The following is a 19,180-nucleotide window of genomic DNA, read 5'->3' as shown; positions in this document are numbered from 1 at the left end:
AAGATAACATTTACAGGATTACAGCAAAGTGGAAACAAACAAGAGACAGTAAAAAACAAGATCAAAACAAGTATTATAAATAAATAATGAAACAGTATATACACAGACAGAAATCTTTAAATCTTAACATTACTGGTAACCCATCTGTCATATCTGACAGAAAACATCAGTTTTAAATGCTGGTGTGACACATTGTTCTTGACAAAAGCTCGGAGCTCGTCTGTCTTCACGGTTCATCCACAATTAGTAATAAAAACACATCGTCTCCCGGACGGGGAATCGAACCCCAAAGCACGCCAAACTGCGGTAAACAGGTTTTTCCACTTACTTCCTTTGGCAACTTCAACACACTACAGAAGTATTGTATTTTAAAGCTCTAACAACTGTAGATAGACTTGTGCCCCTTCCTCTGGGACTGTCACAGTATCACTTGTGTATTATTTGAACTGCATCTAGGTGTCCATCATAAATGTTATAAATCCTTTAAAGTCTGTTTAATTAAATAACTAACAGTATCAGGTGAACCTTCTCTAAATAGTTGCAGAAGACTAGTAGAGTGCAGTTTTAGGACAAAAATATGATTACAGTCTAGATGCTAAAGTGTAAATTACATTGTTTCTGTAACATGCTGTCAATAATAATAAACGTTTTAATATTCTGTACAGTGTCAGAGGAACCGACGATGTTCTCGTTAACCATCACTTCAACCACCGACTCCACAGAGAGCTGAAGGTAAGTCTTTTTAATCACACACTAATAACAAGAATTCATTTTAAAACCATGAAAACTAAAGTACAATAGGCACAACAGCGACATCTGGTGGACAAAATAAACAGGTGCATGAGGTGGAATGACTAAACAGAAACTGCGAAAATGGAAAAAACATTCCTGCAGAAGACAATATAACACCAATATATTGCCTTATGGTCTCTTTCTCGCTCACTCTCTCATTTTTCATGTAACATTTCTTTCTGTAGTTTTACTTCATCTACTTTACAATGAAACAAAACAAAAGCGAGCTGAATGCTGACGAGTGACGTAAAAGCATTACAAGTAGTTAAAAATGTGCTAAATTAGTGTACATATGTTTCAGAAAGTCCAAATTTAGCCAAAGATAATACACATCTACAGTAAAACAATAAATTCTCCCCGTCGGTGAATCGAACCCCGGTCTTCCGCGTGAGATACTGTCCACTATACTAACGAGGAGGGATACATGTTAAAATATGGGTTCCACTTTTAATACATGTGTCGTACACATTTTTGTACATCTTTACAGTAATACATATATAGATATGTCAGTGAGATTAAAAATGGAACCCATGTTTCATCATGTATCCTTCCTCGTTAGTATAGTGGACAGTATCTCCGCCTGTCACGCGGAAGACCGGGGTTCGATTCCCCGACGGGGAGTATTTATTGCTTTTTCTGTAGATGCGTAATATATTTAAAAACACTTGGACTTTATAAAACATATATACACAAATGTAGTACATTTTGAACTACTTATAATTCGAAAATGTATGTTGGGCAATGTATTTCTTTGATTTGTTTATGTGGACTTGTGAGTCTGTATTCTTAGACGTGTCCCATGTGTTGCATACTTATACACTGGATGCTGTGAAGACATACAAATGAATTTAAATCGATTTATCTTTTACCCTTTAGTTGTGCATTGTATCATTTAAGCCAGGGGTATTCAATTAAAATTCCAAAAGGTCCAGATTGAGAAAATCTCCTCGTGCAAAGGTCTGGAACATTACAATAATATCTAACTTGCACTATTTAGTGCCATATATATATATATATATATATTTTCAAGAAGACTAGTAGTAGTAACCACGTCTCTGTGTAGCCAACAACTGTCAAATCAAATAAACAAAGTACACATCAATTATATTTGTTTAATATTATTATTCTCAGTTTTCACATTTAACTGGATGGATTATAAATAATACATAGAAATACATAAATAAATGTTCTTCTCATTTCAAGTAAATAATGGCTGGATTAAAGAATAACTGATATGCAAAAAAATGCAGACCGGGCGGCGGGTCAGGCCGGAGGCCTGGACGAGCCGATCACCGGCAGCATAGACTAGCTCTAGGGACGTGGAACGTCACCTCGCTAGCGGGGAAAGAGCCGGAGCTGGTGCAGGAGGTGGAGCGATACCAGCTAGATATAGTTGGACTCACCTCCACACACAGCACTGGCTCTGGAACCAAGCTCCTGGAGAGGGGTTGGACTTTGTCCTTTTCTGGAGTTGCCCAAGGTGAGAGGCGCCGGGCGGGAGTGGGGATACTCACGAGGCCCCGGCTGAGCGCCGCTGTGTTGGAGTTCTCACCGGAGAACGAGAGGGTCACCTCCATGCGCCTACGGGTTGCGGGGAGCAAGGCTCTGACTGTGGTTTGTGCTTGTGCACCAAATAGCAGTTCGGAGTATCCGGCCTTCTTGGAGTCGGTGGGAGGGGTCCTGGAAAGGGCGCCGCCTGCCGACTCCATAGTTCTCCTGGGGGACTTCAACGCTCACGTGGGCAATGACGGAGAAACCTGGCGGGGGGTGATTGGGAGGAACGGCTTGCCCGATCTGAACCCGAGTGGTGTCTCGTTATTGGACTTCTGTGCTAGGCATGGTTTGGCCATAACGAACACCATGTTCGAACATAAGGTGGCTCATAAGTGTACCTGGTACCAGAACACCTTAGGCCGGAGATCAATGATCGACTTTGTAATTGCATCATCTGATCTGCGGCCGTATGTCTTGCACACTCGGATGAAGAGAGGAGCAGAGCTGTCAACTGATCACCACCTGGTCACATCACATCACACACACACACACACACACACACACACACACACACACACACACACACACACACACACACACACACACACACACTCACACACTCACACTCACACACTCACACACTATGCAATAGGATAAGACGTGACAGATAATGGAGACATACCAAAACATGTACAACACGTGTATTAAAAATGGAACCCGTGTTTCAACATGTATCCCTCCTCGTTAGTATAGTGGACAGTATCTCCGCCTGTCACGCGGAAGACCGGGGTTCGATTCCCCGACGGGGAGAATTTATTGTTTTTACTGTAGATGTGTTTTATATTTCGGTACATTTGGACTTCCTAAAGCGTATATAGACAAGTTTAGCACATTTTAATTTTTGTATTATTATTTGTTTTATGTATGTTACAATCTATATTCTCTCCAAGGATGGTTTCCGGAGTCTTCTTGTTGTCGGATCTTTATTGACCACTTTTGAAGTTTGAAATTACATATATTTTGTTTGTGTGATTGTCACAACTTCCTGCTCACACACAGACAAAACACCTGGAACATAAAGTCAATAACCAAACAAGGTAACAGTTTACTTCTGTAATACAACGAGGAATCCTCAAAATACAACATTCATCATAATAATAATCCAACAGAAGCTTTGACTTTTACAGCATCGGTTCTGTAATCTAATGCATGCATGCAGGGTTAAAAATATACCGTTATGAAACCAGAGAGGGAGCATGACCTTTGTTCTAAAGTCTGGATGAATGTGAAATGTAATGTTCAGGCAGTGGGGACATTAAGTCAGAGGTGATCCTTTTCAAAATAAAGCTTCCTGTCATCACTGGTTAAACTGGCTAATCAGGTTTAAGGAAAGTACTTACACCAGAAAACAAGACTAAAAGAGTCTGCAGGCATGCTAGCTAAACGCTAATAGCTGATAGGAATCTCATCAATTCTGCAGGAATTTGGTCTTGAACCAAAGAGAAGTGTATTACAGTTCATCCCCTGAGGACCATGAATGTCTCCAGACATTGGACCAGCGAACTACTTTTGGCATTTACACTTCAGTTCTTGATGTTTCACAACTAAACAACTAGAAGGAAATCTGATGGTATTGCCCTAAAAAAACAGATAATTTCTTAATAATATGAAATGGTTTTAAAAGTCATTTTTACGTTTTTAAGGAAATATGAAAACATATTTGTTCAATCAACCACATAAAACACAGTCAACAACTTAACCAAAATGCTCAGAAAGCAAACAAAGTAGAGAAAAATCTGTTAGTTTAAAATAAAGAATGTTAAAATGTTTCACATGAAATTAGCAAGCAGGAGCTGAGACAAGAAGAGTTTAACTGCATAGAGATAAAAATATTCTAGTTCTCTTCTGAAATGCAATGACATCAATTATTCAAGTGTTTACCTCCTGAATAAACAAAGTTCTGGTTTAAAACATGAAACTAAAATGATTATAAAAACAACAGCGGAGCCATTTCTTGCTTCAGGCTGAAGTGAAACTGGAAACATAGAACATATTGACCCAAATATCTAAACATGTGAACTTCACTGAGAGCCTACAGTCATCTTTGTGGCTCTTTTAAGGCAAAAAAACAGCTGCTGGAAAAGATTTTGTCTCAAAATCTGTCGTATATTTGGGCCAATATTGTCTATCTACAATCTGAATTAACACTACCTGGTCCCAGGTTTGTGGTCATTTGATCAAACATCTTTATTTAGGAGTAAAAAGTAATCTTATGAAGGTGTTTGTGTATGTAATGCAAATACATTTTATGGATACAGCAGTTTGACATGATAAAAAAACAAATGGATTGTAACTTTAGGACCAATTTTAAACCCTTATTTAAGAATCTATTTTAAACAAGCTATTTACTTTTTCTTCTTGTACCGATCCGATACCAGTGTGTTACAGACAAAGAAAGTTAAGTATGTCGTAATTACCTCTTAAATAACTATTTTATATGTGAAAACATGGATTTATTCAAGTTTTTCGGCATAAACTAAACATTGGAAAACATCATGATAAAGTTATAATTGACCTTTTGCCCCAATACTCATTTGAGCTGAATGGAGCTTGAACGCATCATAATGTATCTCAATGCAACCTCCGTTAATGTTAGCCATTAGCTCTATTATTTAGCCAAGCAGGACTGTGCTGCCCACCAGCTGCTAACGGCTAACAGCTAACGGCTAACGTTAACTAGCGCTCATCCTGCTGATTTCAACACAGATTTGTTGTTCATAATGTCTCATTTAATAAATACGACCCGATCCAGCATTTTAGGTTGAATCTGAGGCGTTGTACAATTAATCATATTACCAAAACATTTTGACACATGGTTAACCTGGGACTGTTAGGTAGTTGAAAATCTGATATTTGAGACACATAACTTCCGATCTGTAAGGAGCGTCACACAGGGTCGTTGTTGTCGTTTGCATGCTAATGAGCTAGCTCACACGCAAACAATATGAAATGTTTTACATCACGTTTAGTGAAGAAATTATGGACTTATTATGGGATAAAAGCAGACTCCGTGCCATGCGGATCATGTCTCTGTTGATCAGAGACGTAGAGTGTGTTCTCCTGTTGCTACACATGCGTTTGGTAATAAGAGTAGAAGAAGTCATAAAACCCTCGAGGCCGATCTTAACTGTGATACTGAAAAATACAAGTGTGAGCAAACTGCAGTTCTACTTCCTGAAAACAGAAAATATGAGGAGAAATTAGTTCATGTTTGTCATTAATGTATGACCATAGCACTCATGTTCTCTGCAGGTAAACATGCTAGCTTACTAGCTTATAGCTGCTAGTTTATATGACTAGTCCTCGTGAGATCTGAGGGGAAAAAACAAACCCAGTGGAAAGCACAACTGGCATCAACATCGTTCCCAAACTATTTTTAGCCGTACCCAAAGAGGAATGTCTCATTGGCTATTATTAGATCATCTTAATTTAGCATAAAGCCTGGGAGCAGCTAGCAGCACATGATAAAACAAAACAGATATGATGTGTTTACTAGAAGGACACTTAAGTACTTCAGTAAAAACGACTTTGTGTATCCGCTACATGACTCGGACCCTCCAAAATGTAAACGGTTCTTCCTTTTCATGTGCTGCACCCTTCCACCAAGTTTCATGAAAGTCGTGCCAGCGTTTCTTTTTGCCTTTTGGAGAGAGCCAGGCTAGCTCTTTCCACCTGCTTCCAGTCGTTATGCTAAGCTAAGCTAATTCTCCCCTCTGGCTCTGATTTAGCGTAGAGATGTGAAACTGGTGTCATTCTTCTCCGTTCCTTTAAAAAACCTCAAACGCAGCCGGGTGACGATGTATGTATTCATGAATGGCATGATATATATAATATCTAATAAAAAACAAACAAAATAAAAAAACTACCAACATTCTTTTGATGTTCCACCAGACATAAATTCCAAACTAGCAGCTACGTTAGCAGGTTTGTGAATATGGATTATTTTATGGAGATAAAACTCTAGTTCTGCTTCACATGGCTGAGTCACAGAATCACATTAAAGACCGTCCTCCTGAGTGTTATTGCATTAATATATACACTATATAAGAATTATAAAAAAAGACTATTAGGAACAGCTCGTTACAGGTTTGACAACGTGGGTACAAAACGTTAGTTTGTCTGTTTTAACTTGTGTTTTTACTGGATTGTTGGATCACTGTATGGATAGAAGTCGTCCGCAGGCAGCATTTATCTTTAACAAATAGATTCAGCGAGGTGTGTGTGTGTGTGTGTGTGCAGGTCTGTGTGTGTGTGTGTGTGTGTGTGTGTGATGTAGAGACATTCATCAGCAGGTTTCTTAAAGGTGCAGTCCGTCATTCTTTAGTGAAACCCTCTGGTTCTCTTGTGTTCTCCAGAGTCGGATGAGTGTTGTAGGTTAGCGTTATAGAACAAAGCTGTCTGGATTCACATGTTTACACATATTTAAGAGCTCCATAATGAGGAAAATATAGAAATTAAGCTATTCCATACATTTATTTTAAGAGTCGACAGTGTGCAGGAGCAGATTTCTGTCTAAAACGTGATAGTACGCGATGAAAAATCGAATTTATTTTTTCTTAAAAGTAAACCTTCAAAAACTGCGTTCTGGTCCTTTTTTAAGGATTGCTTTCAGTGATGAACAGGGATTATCTGTGGCATGTCCTCATAAGTATATGTATGTGTGAACAGCAGGCACATCTATCAGTTGATTGGACTCCAGTGTGTGTGTGTGTTTGTTTACAGCCTGTAGTAACAACATGTAATATTTATAGTGAGTGACACAGCGTTCCTGTTGTTTCGGCAGGGTGAATAAAGTGTTCATGCAGCTGTCCTCTTGTTTACGTGTCTTCATGCAGGGTTCTGCTTTGTGTGTGTGTGTGTGTGTGTGTGTGTGTGTTTGTAAGCTACACTGCTTCCGTGTTTCCCAGTCAGTGGTTGGTTGAACCTCCAGCAGCCTGGGTGCAGTTTAGCTTTCCGAACCCAGGCAGCGTGACGCGTCCGTGGGTGTAGATGTCGCGGTCGGGCCCCTGGTTCATCCGTTTGACCAGGTTCTTCTCGTACAGCAGCGGGTGGTAGGCGCCGAGCGTGCAGGCGGCGTCGTAGAAGCGCTGGTAGTAATGGCAGAGCTCCGTCTTCCTCCGGGACGGCAGGAACTCGTAGACGTGCACCACCTCGCACATTGACATCATCAGGACGGTTCCTGGGTGGGACACGAGGGAGAGGGGAGTGGGTTTATAATGTTAATACAAACCGTCCTTTAACGTGTTTTTTTTATAGTCCTCCACTGCGTATTTACCGTCCTTTAACATGTTTCTTTACTGTCCTTTGACGTGTATCTTTACTGTCCTTTAATGTGTATCTTTACTGTCCTTTGACGTGTATCTTTACTGTCCTTTAATGCATATCTTTTACCGTCCTCATGTGTTTCAATGAGAGTGCTGACGTTGTACATACCCAGCAGGCCAGAGGAGGGCGGGTTCTTCTGGATGGGCTCAGCCATGTTGTCCTGTATTCGTTGCCAAACCTGCCACTCAAAGCGGGGGTGCAGGATGTAGAAAGGCTGCATAGGATGAAGCCTCCTGTATCTCTGGTACTGGGTGAAGATGGGGTAGTCGGTCCTGTTGTACCACTGCAGAGGGAGGGACACATACCGCTAAATTAGTCAAAAAAGGTCGTTCAGTAACAGCGATAAAAGGTTCGACCTTTCTAACTCGTGTGTAAACGTCACCTGAGTGAGGTCAGCGGAGAAGGGGGCGGGGTCCCAGGCCACCAGAGCACCTGAGCTGTACAGAGAGCTGGACAGGAAACGATGGTCATCAGACGCCATCACCTGTAAGACGAGGAAACAAATAGTTTAAAAACAAAATACATTACATCGTATCTGTAGTACACACTTGACTCATATCTCATTACATAAATTAAGCTTAATAAATCCTCTTTTAAGTGTTTATTAAGAAGCCGTAGGAACACAAATCATGACAGGTTATTCTTTAATAGAAGTCGTAACACTTAGAAATACCTGCAGAATTTGCCTAAAATTATTATTATTTATAACTAATTGTTATGACTTGTAGAGAGGTCTGTTATATTAGTTTACACAGAGAGAAGCTTCTGGAGTTTTAAACCCCGGAACTGTTGTTTTTTGTTTGCTTGTGATAGTTGAGAGTGAAAAGAAAACATGGCGAGAGAATTCACAATTTTCTGACATATTATAGATGCATAACAATTCAATAAATCGGGAGTAAAACAATGTAAAACATATTATCATATTATAACTGTTATCATATGTGTGCTAAGCTAACCTCCATACAAAATACAACATTCATGCAAACTTTGAAAAACAAACCAGGATCTCCTCAAACTAAGGGATAGAAATCATCATTTAGTTTAATTGTTTCTCGTGCATCTCTGTGTTCACCTGTGAGTTGATGAGGCGGATCGTGGTTTTAGAACCGACATCCTTCTCGTAGCCGGTGGTCGGCGCGGCGTTGAAGCGCAGCACTGCGTCGTGAGAGTCTGTAATTTAATAACGGTAATAACATGTAGAGTAGAAACGGGGCATGTTGTTAAAGTGACGTTCAGGATTAGTTTAAAGGATTTCTGAGTTCTTTAACATGATAATGCTGGAAAAAACATCACACCTATCTCTTTGCCGAGTCCGGAGTAGCGGAGCGACCCTGCGGACGATACCACCGCGCAGCTCCTGTACGGCCCGAGGTCAGAGGTCAGCGGCTTCATTGGCAGCTGTGCGGCCCAGGGCAGCGAGGAGAAGGGCTGGAGGTCGGGGGTCAAGGTAGCGACCTCGATGTTGTCCTTCAGCTGACAGAGGAGCTTCGGGCCGCTCAGCTTGGGCCTGCTGGACACACCGCCAGGACCGGAGAACTCCACACCGTACTTATTCATCGACTGAACAACCAGAGATGCAGAAGACAATCAGGGCCAAAATAAAAGTATAAGACAGTAAAGTTATAATATTTAGAATTCAGTCTCACCTGATAGTTCTGCACCACCTTCCTCAGTCTGCTTCCCAGCATGCTGCTGGACATCTCGTCGTCCCACACCTCTCCCAAGAGCCCGTGAGGCCCGAAGAACTCGGCCTCCCCGACTCGGCCGCTCATCTCACCCCTCCGCCGGCCTCCGAACAGAGTCTCCAACGCGCGGGTGAAGGGGCGTGGCAGCAGCCGGGCGAAGAACCCGGGGTGGTCCCGCTCTCTGGGCTTCTTCTTCGTAGTCGAGTCCCCGGCTTCGTGGGTGTGGTTCGGAGAGGAGAGGACGGGGATCGGACGGCGAGGGTCACCTGGGACGACCCCCGGGAGCTTCTGGGGGTCCACGTACATCGGCTTAGCTCCGCCTCTCAGCACCTGTGTGAGTCGAGAGGGGGACGACAAGGTCAACACCCAGATCCTGTATTCATCGAGCGTCTCAGAGAAGGAAATCACTCCGAACCAGCCACAGTCACTCCGATACGTGTTTCAGAGGAGTCCTGTTAGCAGGAGGAGGTATGTTTTTGGAACCCTTGATGAAGCTAAACTTTTTAAAACATATTTACAGAATCATCCCATAAACGCGGAAAATGTAGCACATTTAAAAAATCTGGGTAATCGGTGTTAACGACTGTTACGCTGCGACAAGAGCGGTAATGAAGCGTTAGGTTTGTTACAGTTTTACTCATTTAGCAGCTGGCGAGTTCACGAGCTAGCTTGCTGATTCCACCATGCTTTAATGCTACACTTTCAGAGTATAAGAAGCACTGCATGAACTACTGGGCCTACGTTACTTCACCATGTAGGCGGACTCTTAACTGTTCCTGATAGCCGTTAGCATTTCAAACAGCTTATTGCTAATAGCTATCATGCTGACTGTTGTGATTATGGTTAAGTAGGAGTGCTGTAAAGGGATTGTTACGGTGACAAAATACAGTCATAACTAAACATTTGTGAATTTGAGTTTACATGCAAGACTTGGATATGTTGTATGCTAGCTAATTGCTTAATAACACTATTTGTAGAAATCAAATACTTTGCACTAAAATGTCAAGATTAGGACCTGAGTCCAACGAAAACGCTACTAAATACACGTTGGTTTTCAGCTCAAATACGTGGTTTGTGGGTTTAGTTGTTTTACAACATCGTTCAACCTACAGCGGTCTGAAACGTTATCATCATCATCTTTAAACGTTGAGTCGTCCTGTCAGTAATAAGCCTCGTGTCCTACTCTGCTTTAGCTGTCAGTGTGATTCCTGGAGTGATTCTGGGATGGCGGACGACAGACCTTGACGACGGAGTGCGTGCGAGGCTGAGCCCGGGTTCGCGCCCGGACCCCGAAGATGGCGTCGGTGACGGGCACGCTGTTCTCGGCACAGATGGCGTAGAGCAGAGCCATGGAGATGCAGAAGAAGGCCATGCAGAGGACGCCGCGGCGAGCCCGACGCCTCAGGCGCCACAGCAGGCTGACTCGGTCCATCGCCGCCCCGGGGATCTGCAGAGGACATTCACACGTCAGTCTGCGGTAAGTCTTTCCAAACTTCTGAAAGACATCCAACACGTAAAGTCACCTCGGCGACAGTTACAACAACACAAGAAAAGCTGTCAGATAAAAAAAAAAATGAGAACCAACATGTAATTTGTTCTTATTAATTCATAAAAAAAAAACTGCTTTAACGCACGATAAAATAATTGTCGGCGTTAATTAATGAATACGTTAACGCGATAATAACGCGTTAACTTGCCCAGCACTAATAATAATATAATATGGGCTACTTCCTTCAAACACAAGATGAGAGAGAGAAACAACAAAGAAGAACAAGGACATGGGAGCCATCACTGCCTCGGGGGATGGGTGAAATCAGGGGGAAGGAGGAAGAGGAGGAGGAAGAAGTCTTGATTCATTAGAGGAGGGACCAGAGAGGCCTGAGGAGAATGAGGGTAATAATGGAAGTCCATTACTGGAGTCAGTGGTTTCCTTTTTATCCCACAGACGTCACATTTAATGGAAGTAAACAAGTCTGGTGAACTGAGTGGCTTCAGCACATCTGGTGAAATGATAATTAATGACCACTTAATAGCCACTTAAAAGCCTCTATTGTGGACGCGGCCGCTAGGAGCTGTGGCCGGAAGGTCATCGGTGCCTGTCGTGGCGGCAACCCGAGAACCCGGTGGTGGACACCGGAGGTGAGGGAAGCCGTCAAGCTGAAGAAGGAGGCCTTCAGGGCCTGTTTGGCCCAGGGGTCTCCTGAAGCAGCTGAGAGGTACCGGCAGGCCAGAAGGACTGCAGCTGCGGTGGTCGCGGGTGCTAAAACTCGGGCATGGGAGGAGTTCGGGGAGGCCATGGAGAAGGACTTTCGGTTGGCCTCAAGGAGGTTCTGGCAAACCATCCGACGGCTCAGGAAGGGAAAGCAGGGCCTACCCCAGGCTGTTCTCAGCAGGGGGGGGGGAACTGTTGACCCGGACGGGGGACATCGTCGGGCGGTGGAAAGAACACTTTGAGGAACTACTAAACCCGACCAACATGTCCTCTGCAGAGGAGGCAGCGCCTGAAGACCTGGGGGGCTCACCCATATCCCTGGCAGAGGTCGAAGGTAGTCAAAAAGCTCCTTGGTGGCAAGGCGCCGGGGGTGGATGAGATCCGCCCTGAGATGCTGAAGGCGCTGGACACTGTTGGGCTGTCTTGGCTGACACGCCTCTTCAGTGTCGCATGGGGGTCGGGATCAGTGCCCATCGACTGGCAGACCGGGGTGGTGGTTCCCATTTTCAAAAAGGGGGACCGGAGAGTGTGCTCGAATTATCGGGGTATCACACTACTCAGCCTCCCGGGGAAAGCTTATGCCAGGGTGCTGGAAAGGAGGCTCCGACCGTTTGTCGAACCTCGGATTCAAGAGGAGGAGTGCGGATTCCGTCCCGGCCGTGGAACAGTGGACCAGCTCTTCACCCTCGCAAGACTACTGGAGGGGTTCTGGGAGTTTGCCCAACTAGTCTACATGTGTTTTGTGGACTTGGAGAAGGCTTTCGACCGGGTCCCTCAGGGGTTCTTGTGGGGGGTGCTGCGGGAGTATGGGGTGCCGGACCCGTTACAACGGGCGATCCGGTCTCTGTACGACTGCAGTAGGAGCTGTGTCCGCATTCTCGGCAATAAGTCAGACACGTTCCCGGTGGGTGTTGGCCCCCGCCAGGGCTGCCCTTTGTCACCGGTCCTGTTCGTGACTTTCATGGACAGGATTTCTAGGCGCAGCCGGGCGGTGGAGAACGTCAGGTTCGGGGGTCTCGGGATCACCTCTCTGCTATATGCAGACGATGTGGTCCTGTTGGCCTCCTCGGATCGTGACCTCCAGCATTCATTGGGGCGGTTTGCAGCTGAGTGTGAAGCGGCGGGGATGAGAGTTAGCACCTCCAAATCCGAGGCCATGGTGCTCTGCCGGAAACCGGTGGATTGCTCCCTCCAGGTGGGGACGGAGTGCCTACCTCAAGTGAAGGAGTTTGATTAGGATGCCTCCTGGACGCCTCCCACTGGAGGTTTTCCGGGCACGTCCAACTGGGAGGAGACCCCGGGGAAGACCCAGAACACGCTGGAGGGATTATATCTCATACATATATATATATATATACATACATGTGTGTATTTTCCCTGCTGCTACACAACGTGGCCAAATGGACCAGAAAGAAGACGAGAAATCAATTTCATCGCATACGTCGGACCCCATTTGGCTGCAAACGAGAGCAGAGAACTTATAAAATCGATATGTTGCCCGCGGTGTTATTTCTAAACATCCAGCAGCTGGTTTGATCACAGCCAGAAGCTCAACGAGCTCCACTCTGCTGCTGCATGAAGAACCTGAACCTGAACACTTAATATATAAACAAACCAGAGTTCTGTCACAGTTTCTCATCGATATCACTTGATTTAAACGGGACCGGAGGTTTTTAAATCTATTAATCTGATGATTAGTCTCAGTCTGCAATTAACGGTTATTTACACTATCGATTAATCGATTGTTTGTTCTATTATAAGTCTGAAAATAGTGAAAATAGTTCACCAACATTCATTCTGTTTATTGTCACAGAAAATAAAACTAAAATGCAGTGGTTTTTAGACGCTCACACTATTAAAAATATTTTCAATGTCACACTTTATTGATGGCAGCCAATCAAATCGAACAAGAGGCGGGCTTTACTACTTTACCCCTGACTTCCTGTTTTAATGCTGGTCCATGTGCTAGGAACTGATTTATTATTATTATGAGTTTATGGTCTCAATCTCTAGTTTCAAGTCTTCTTCAATACAGCATGACGTTCATTTAGTAAATGATGGTCCATTTAGAGTCAAACAGACCATAAAGCAGGGGATGCTTTAGGGCGGGGCTACACGGTGATTGACAGGTCTCTACCAGAGACGTATACGTCGTCTCTACGTCACTCCTCCTCATTTCTAAATATAGTAACTTCCGTTCACCGGTTGCAGAAATGATGGCGACGGTTCTACAGGTATTTTGTCATAAAACAAAGAATTTGACAATTTAAAATAGTGAGAGGTTCACCAAAGTTATAACAATCCATCCCATAGTCCCTCTGACGTTGCCGCTGACGTGGCTAAAAATGACTTTAACTATTATAAATCATCAAAAATGTTTATTTTTCTGTTGAGCAACTGTTTAATCAGAATTAACTGCTTCAGCTTTAGATTCATCTGTTGAAACAATGGAACAAATAATGAAAAGTGACATCATAACTCACCGAATTAAAGTCTTCAAACAAAAACTCGAGGACAAAAGTGAGAAAAGCGTCATTAAAGAGTAAGAAATAGAAATCACTCGTGAGGTTATTGAAGTCAAGTTCACACTGAATGAACCATCTGCACTTCCAGCTGAGATACAAACTAAGTGACGGAAACGATCTACCAGAGAGACACGACACATTACTGTTATTAGAGAAATATATATATATATACTGTATACATCTATTAGAGCAGCTTTGAATCAATATCAGCACATTAGAAGTTGAGTGTGGCTCACACAGCTGTGGACGGATATCAGGCCTGAATGAAGGAAATCTTAACGGCTGCAGAGCTGCAGACAGATGGTGTTGTCACCAGATATATCTGCTTAAAGATGTTACCCTAAATCCCCAGCCTACACACACACACACACACACACACACACACACACACACACACACACACAACCACACACAGACACACATAACCACAAAACCACACGCGCAGCCAGAGGTGTGCGTGTGAATTATGTATGGGTTTATGGAGCCATAAACTACCCAAGATTAAAAGGTATGAGTGTGTTGCTGCAGTGTGTGTGTGTGTGTGTGTGCATGTGCCTTAATCTGGCCTGGCGGTGTGAGAGGGAGTTAGATGGTTGTGTGTCTGTGTCTGTGTCTGTGTTTGTGTGCGTGTGTGTCAGCAACAGCAAAGCTCTGGAATCAAATCACAGAGCCGGTTGATTGGTCGGCTGCAGCGTGACATTCATGATTTCGGCCAATCAGAGAGCAGAATCCAGCTAAATATCTCGTTCTCTTCTTTAATGGCAGAATATATATATATATGAATTATTACAGAAACAAACAAACTGAGAATCCATTCATTCTGATCTAACACGTACGAACAATTATTAAAACGTGTGTTGTTTTTTTGTGCAGCCTTTCTGAGCTTTTATTTTGTCAGCTGAAAACAAATTAACAATTTATACGATGTCGGTGTGAATGAATCATGACACAGAAACTGTTACAACTGTTGAAGCTGTCAGTCGCTCACAAAACACACATTTTTAAATGCTGACACAGGGAAAATTATTGTTTTACTTTTTACTGTACTACATCTCAGAGGTTACAACTGGCCAGCCAGCGTTTCTCAGGTTGGAGTGAAACGAGGAGAAAAGGTGACGTGGTGATCTTCACAATAAAACATCTTTGACGTGTGGAGTCTTGGCCAATCAGCGTTAAGATGTCTACAGCGTCTTTTCCCTCCGTTACAGTTTAAGTTACGTTATGTACCGTTACAGTTCAGACTTGCTGGGTTAAGTTAACGTTCACTGCATGCGGAACTCTGTGGACTGTTAACGTTCGTCATTATCGCGATTTAGGAGGAAAAAACGTAACGTGATGAAACATGCCCCCCCATTGATAAGGCAGGGTATGCTAAATGCAGCCTCTGCTCCAAGGAGATAAAGTACAGCAACAAGGGCTCACGTGCCCTCTCATCACACTGCAGACATTGTTCACTGTGATGACCACAGCCAGTGGACTTCCACAGCTATTATTTTACTCTTGATAAGCTACCTTAGCCAGAGTAGATCATCATTTTCATTTAAATAATAGAACTGGATTGAATGCATATTAATTGCAAATAGAAGATTGGCCACAATCCTAACAGCTGTACAGTAACAGTAGAAGTTAATATGAAGCCATACAGTAATGAAAACTAATCACTTTATTTGTACAGGCGATGGTTCTCGCTACTCTTGCTATCTTTGTTTTTATATGACTAAAGCTTTTCAAGGTTAATAATAATAGAGCTGAAATACTGATTAATAACTGAATAATAAATTCGTTTTTTGCTTAAAGTAAATGTCTTATCACTTAATTTTCTTCTCAGAGTTCACCAGAATGCTACATTTTAAAGGTCATATTTAAAATTAAATTCTCCTGGTATGTGTGAGCATATGGCGTCACAAAATGTTATTTCAACAATAGTTCAACATGGACCATTTTGTTACAATTTTGTTGGAGCGGTGGGGCATGAACATTTTTCTTCCTCCAAAGTGGGGCGCGACAGAAAAACTTTGAGAACCACTACTTTATGTGTTGATGTTGAATGTTTGTGATAAACAGAAGGATGAAGTGTTCCTTTATGTGTTGATGATGAATGTTTGTGATAAACTGAAGGATGAAGTGTTCCTTTATGTGTTGATGATGAATGTTTGTGATAAACTGAAGGATGAAGTGTTCATTTGTGTTGATGTTGAATGTTTGTGATAAACTGAAGGATGAAGTGTTCATTTATGTGTTGATGTTGAATGTTTGTGATAAACTGAAGGATGAAGTGTTTCCTTTGTGTGTTGATGTTTGTGATAAACTGAAGGATGAAGTGGTGATGTTACCTTATAGCCCATGTTGTGTGTGCGGTACCACACGCTGTGTTGCTGTTGATGTTGCTTAGAAACGGTCTGCTGCCTTCAGGTTCCCCTCATCGCCTCTGGAAATATATGTTCACATATAAACATTCAGCTTTCTGCGTGACAACATCTTTCACTTCTCCTCTTAAACATTTGCATAAAAGCTACTTATCACGTTTCTTAAGACTTAAAACATCAATTTAAAACAGAAGCTCCCAAAAAAAACAGAATTGGTCACGATTGATATGTATTTTTAAAAAATGGGTTTTACTTCTTGTTTTTGCAACCCTCCAGCGATCTCTAGTACTGTGCAAATTTGAGGTACTTGTACATTACTTGAGTACCTTCTATTCATGCTACTTTGTTAGCATGGTTCATTTCTAAGATTGTAGTTCATTTAAATGTTCTCTGAAATCAGATTTTGTACAGTGTGCAGATCTTTTACCCAAAAAATAAATCTTCATGTTTAGATTCTTACTTTAAAAATAAAACCTTCTGATTCCTAACTTCTTATTTTAGCTGCAACACAAAGTCAGATTTTAACATTTATTGTGTACTTTAATAAATGTGTAGTTTTCTTTAAGTCACCCTTCACATACATCCTAACTTATCTAACGGGTGAATCAGATTTTCTGCTTGTTGATCTCCTTGATATTGTTAAATTAACTGTTATAATTCATCGTGAGGCAGAGATGTCCATTACACACATTTTTGTCTATATATATATCAGCTGTTATTTTAACTCTTGTTTCGTCACCGTTGACCTTCAGCTTCTGTGACTTTCCCCAGAAATCAGACATATGATGTACATCTTTCCGTCGTCCTTCTTTATCTCAGGACATGATAGTTTTATCTTCTGTGGACCATCATCGTTTTTCTCAAGGAAATTGTGCAGCGGGCAAGTAAGTGCTCATCTAGCCTACGTGCAGTAAACACATCTTAACTGTAATAAACCCGCTTAAACCACATCTATTCTGCTTATTGTTGCACTTTTTCTTTCATTTATCACACACACACTCGTGTGTATTAAATAATAAAATAAAAATGTAACAAGAAAATGGGGTAGAAAGAAAGGAAAATACCTGTACATATATATAAAAATATATATATTATGAATCTATATTTAGAATAATGTATTACAGGCAGGCCATCATCATTACGATACACTGAGACCGATCGACTGATAGATTCATTGATAAATACATTGACGTGTTCATGCGTCTCCATCTTATCTGTGTTTAGCTCATCTGCGTTGTGACGCTGATATTCGCTGACCTGTGTTAAGTGATGCGCCTCCGTCTACCGCGCGTCCTTCCTCTGGATTTATCGTCGCCACGGTACCGAGCAGGTTGTTGTTGTTACCGCCGCCATGTTTCCCGGTCCGGTCCGAGGCCGCTGTCGGTGTCCGGTGGCATTTGGAGAACCGGAGCGTCTGCGAGTCCTCTCTCTCCCTCTCTCCTCTCCGCCGCCGCACCGAGAGTCAAGCTAGCGACAGGAAGAAGAAGACAGCCTTTCCGTCGAGGTTTTCCAAAATAAGAGCGGTAGATGGCTTGTGACGGTTTCTTCCTTATGTAATGGCATGACATAGAAATAGTAGTACAAATAATACAGTTTGTGAATAGTCTGACGTTGATAGCAAAATGGAAGTACATTTACTTAAATTAAGTACTACAATATTACTACTACTCCACATCTCAGAGGGAAATATTGTACATAAATTGTACATCATAAATATACTTAGCTATATTTATTTCATAGCTTTAGATACTTCTTACTTTACCGATTAAGATTGATCATACAAAAAATTAATCATAATATTTTAGATTTTAAGTAGCTTCCCCTTTTCAAGCTACATATATTATAGAGGACATAAAATAGTAAGCATGAATACATTTATACATAAAAATCCGATACAAATACAAAATTAAAGAAATAAACGATCATTAAAAGGATGTGAATAATAGTAAAGTATAGTAGTATTTCAGTAAATGGGCCAATTTTCAAAATGAGTGCTTTTACTTTTAAATAATTTTAATGCAGGACTTTGACTTGTAACACAACATTACTATATTATAGTAATGATACTTTTACTCCAATAAAAGCTCTGAATACTTTTTCCACCACTGCCTGTAAGGAACTTCCACATTGCTTGGTTTGAGAAATGACGTATTACTCTTATATATATTTTATTTTGAAGGGAAGAGATAATCACCTGATATCCTGTCCTGGTTTACTGAATTCTGTGTAACTTGACATATTTCTCTGCAGCAACCAAGACACGCAATTTCTCTGCAGAGAGAAGATGATGAAGACAGAGAGAGAAAGAGAGACAGACAGACCAATCTATCCTGTACCAGTGATTGATTGATTATTGAATGTCATCACTATTACCAATACTGTCATCATACTATATTTAAACAATGATGATGGGAATGTATTTCTCTACATAAACCATGTCCTTTCATTTTGGTTTGATTACGCTAATGTACTTAAAATTGTATATATATATATATATATATATATATATATGTAATAAAGAAATAAATATAAATGTAGATGTTCTAGCAGTGCAATAAATACTGTTAAGATGTAGGCCCGAGGTAAAGCTTCATTTAATGTAATAAATACAACAAAAGAAGTCATAAAGCAAAAGATGAGTTCCCTGACCGGGAATCGAACCCGGGCCGCGGCGGTGAGAGCGCCGAATCCTAACCACTAGACCACCAGGGAAGGTTAAAC

At 41.9% G+C, this 19,180-nt stretch overlaps 1 protein-coding gene across 2 annotated transcripts; it reads right to left on the bottom strand.

Moving 5' to 3' along the window:
- Positions 1–3,378: 3,378 nt before the first annotated feature.
- Positions 3,379–17,913, bottom strand: st6gal1 (ST6 beta-galactosamide alpha-2,6-sialyltranferase 1). Of its 2 annotated transcripts, XM_079171431.1 has the most exons (9): positions 17,717–17,913; positions 16,427–16,521; positions 10,597–10,803; positions 9,318–9,686; positions 8,967–9,231; positions 8,744–8,841; positions 8,054–8,155; positions 7,780–7,954; positions 3,379–7,525 (listed from the first exon to the last, which is right to left on the bottom strand). In XM_079171431.1, exons 2-9 carry the CDS (start codon positions 16,436–16,438, stop codon positions 7,254–7,256), a joined length of 1,500 nt encoding a protein of 499 aa, XP_079027557.1. In that variant the 5' UTR covers positions 16,439–16,521; positions 17,717–17,913; the 3' UTR covers positions 3,379–7,253. The 2 variants fall into 2 exon arrangements, with proteins under 2 accessions (XP_079027557.1, XP_079027558.1); XM_079171432.1 differs by lacking the exon at positions 10,597–10,803.
- Between the last annotated feature and the right edge of the window lie 1,267 nt (positions 17,914–19,180).

The sequence above is a fragment of the Pholis gunnellus genome (assembly GCF_910591455.1).
Source record: "Pholis gunnellus genome assembly, chromosome: 13".
NCBI lineage: Eukaryota > Metazoa > Chordata > Actinopteri > Perciformes > Pholidae > Pholis > Pholis gunnellus.
This window is presented reverse-complemented; position numbering and strand designations above follow the sequence as displayed.

Excerpts from the sequence above, each read along its gene's own strand:
- st6gal1 (XM_079171431.1), bottom strand. Across the intron at positions 9,687-10,596 it reads GCACGCACTCCGTCGTCAAG|GTGCTGAGAGGCGGAGCTAA; the intron begins GTCTGTCGTCCG and ends CGACTCACACAG. Across the intron at positions 7,955-8,053 it reads TCTCCGCTGACCTCACTCAG|TGGTACAACAGGACCGACTA; the intron begins GTGACGTTTACA and ends CTCCCTCTGCAG.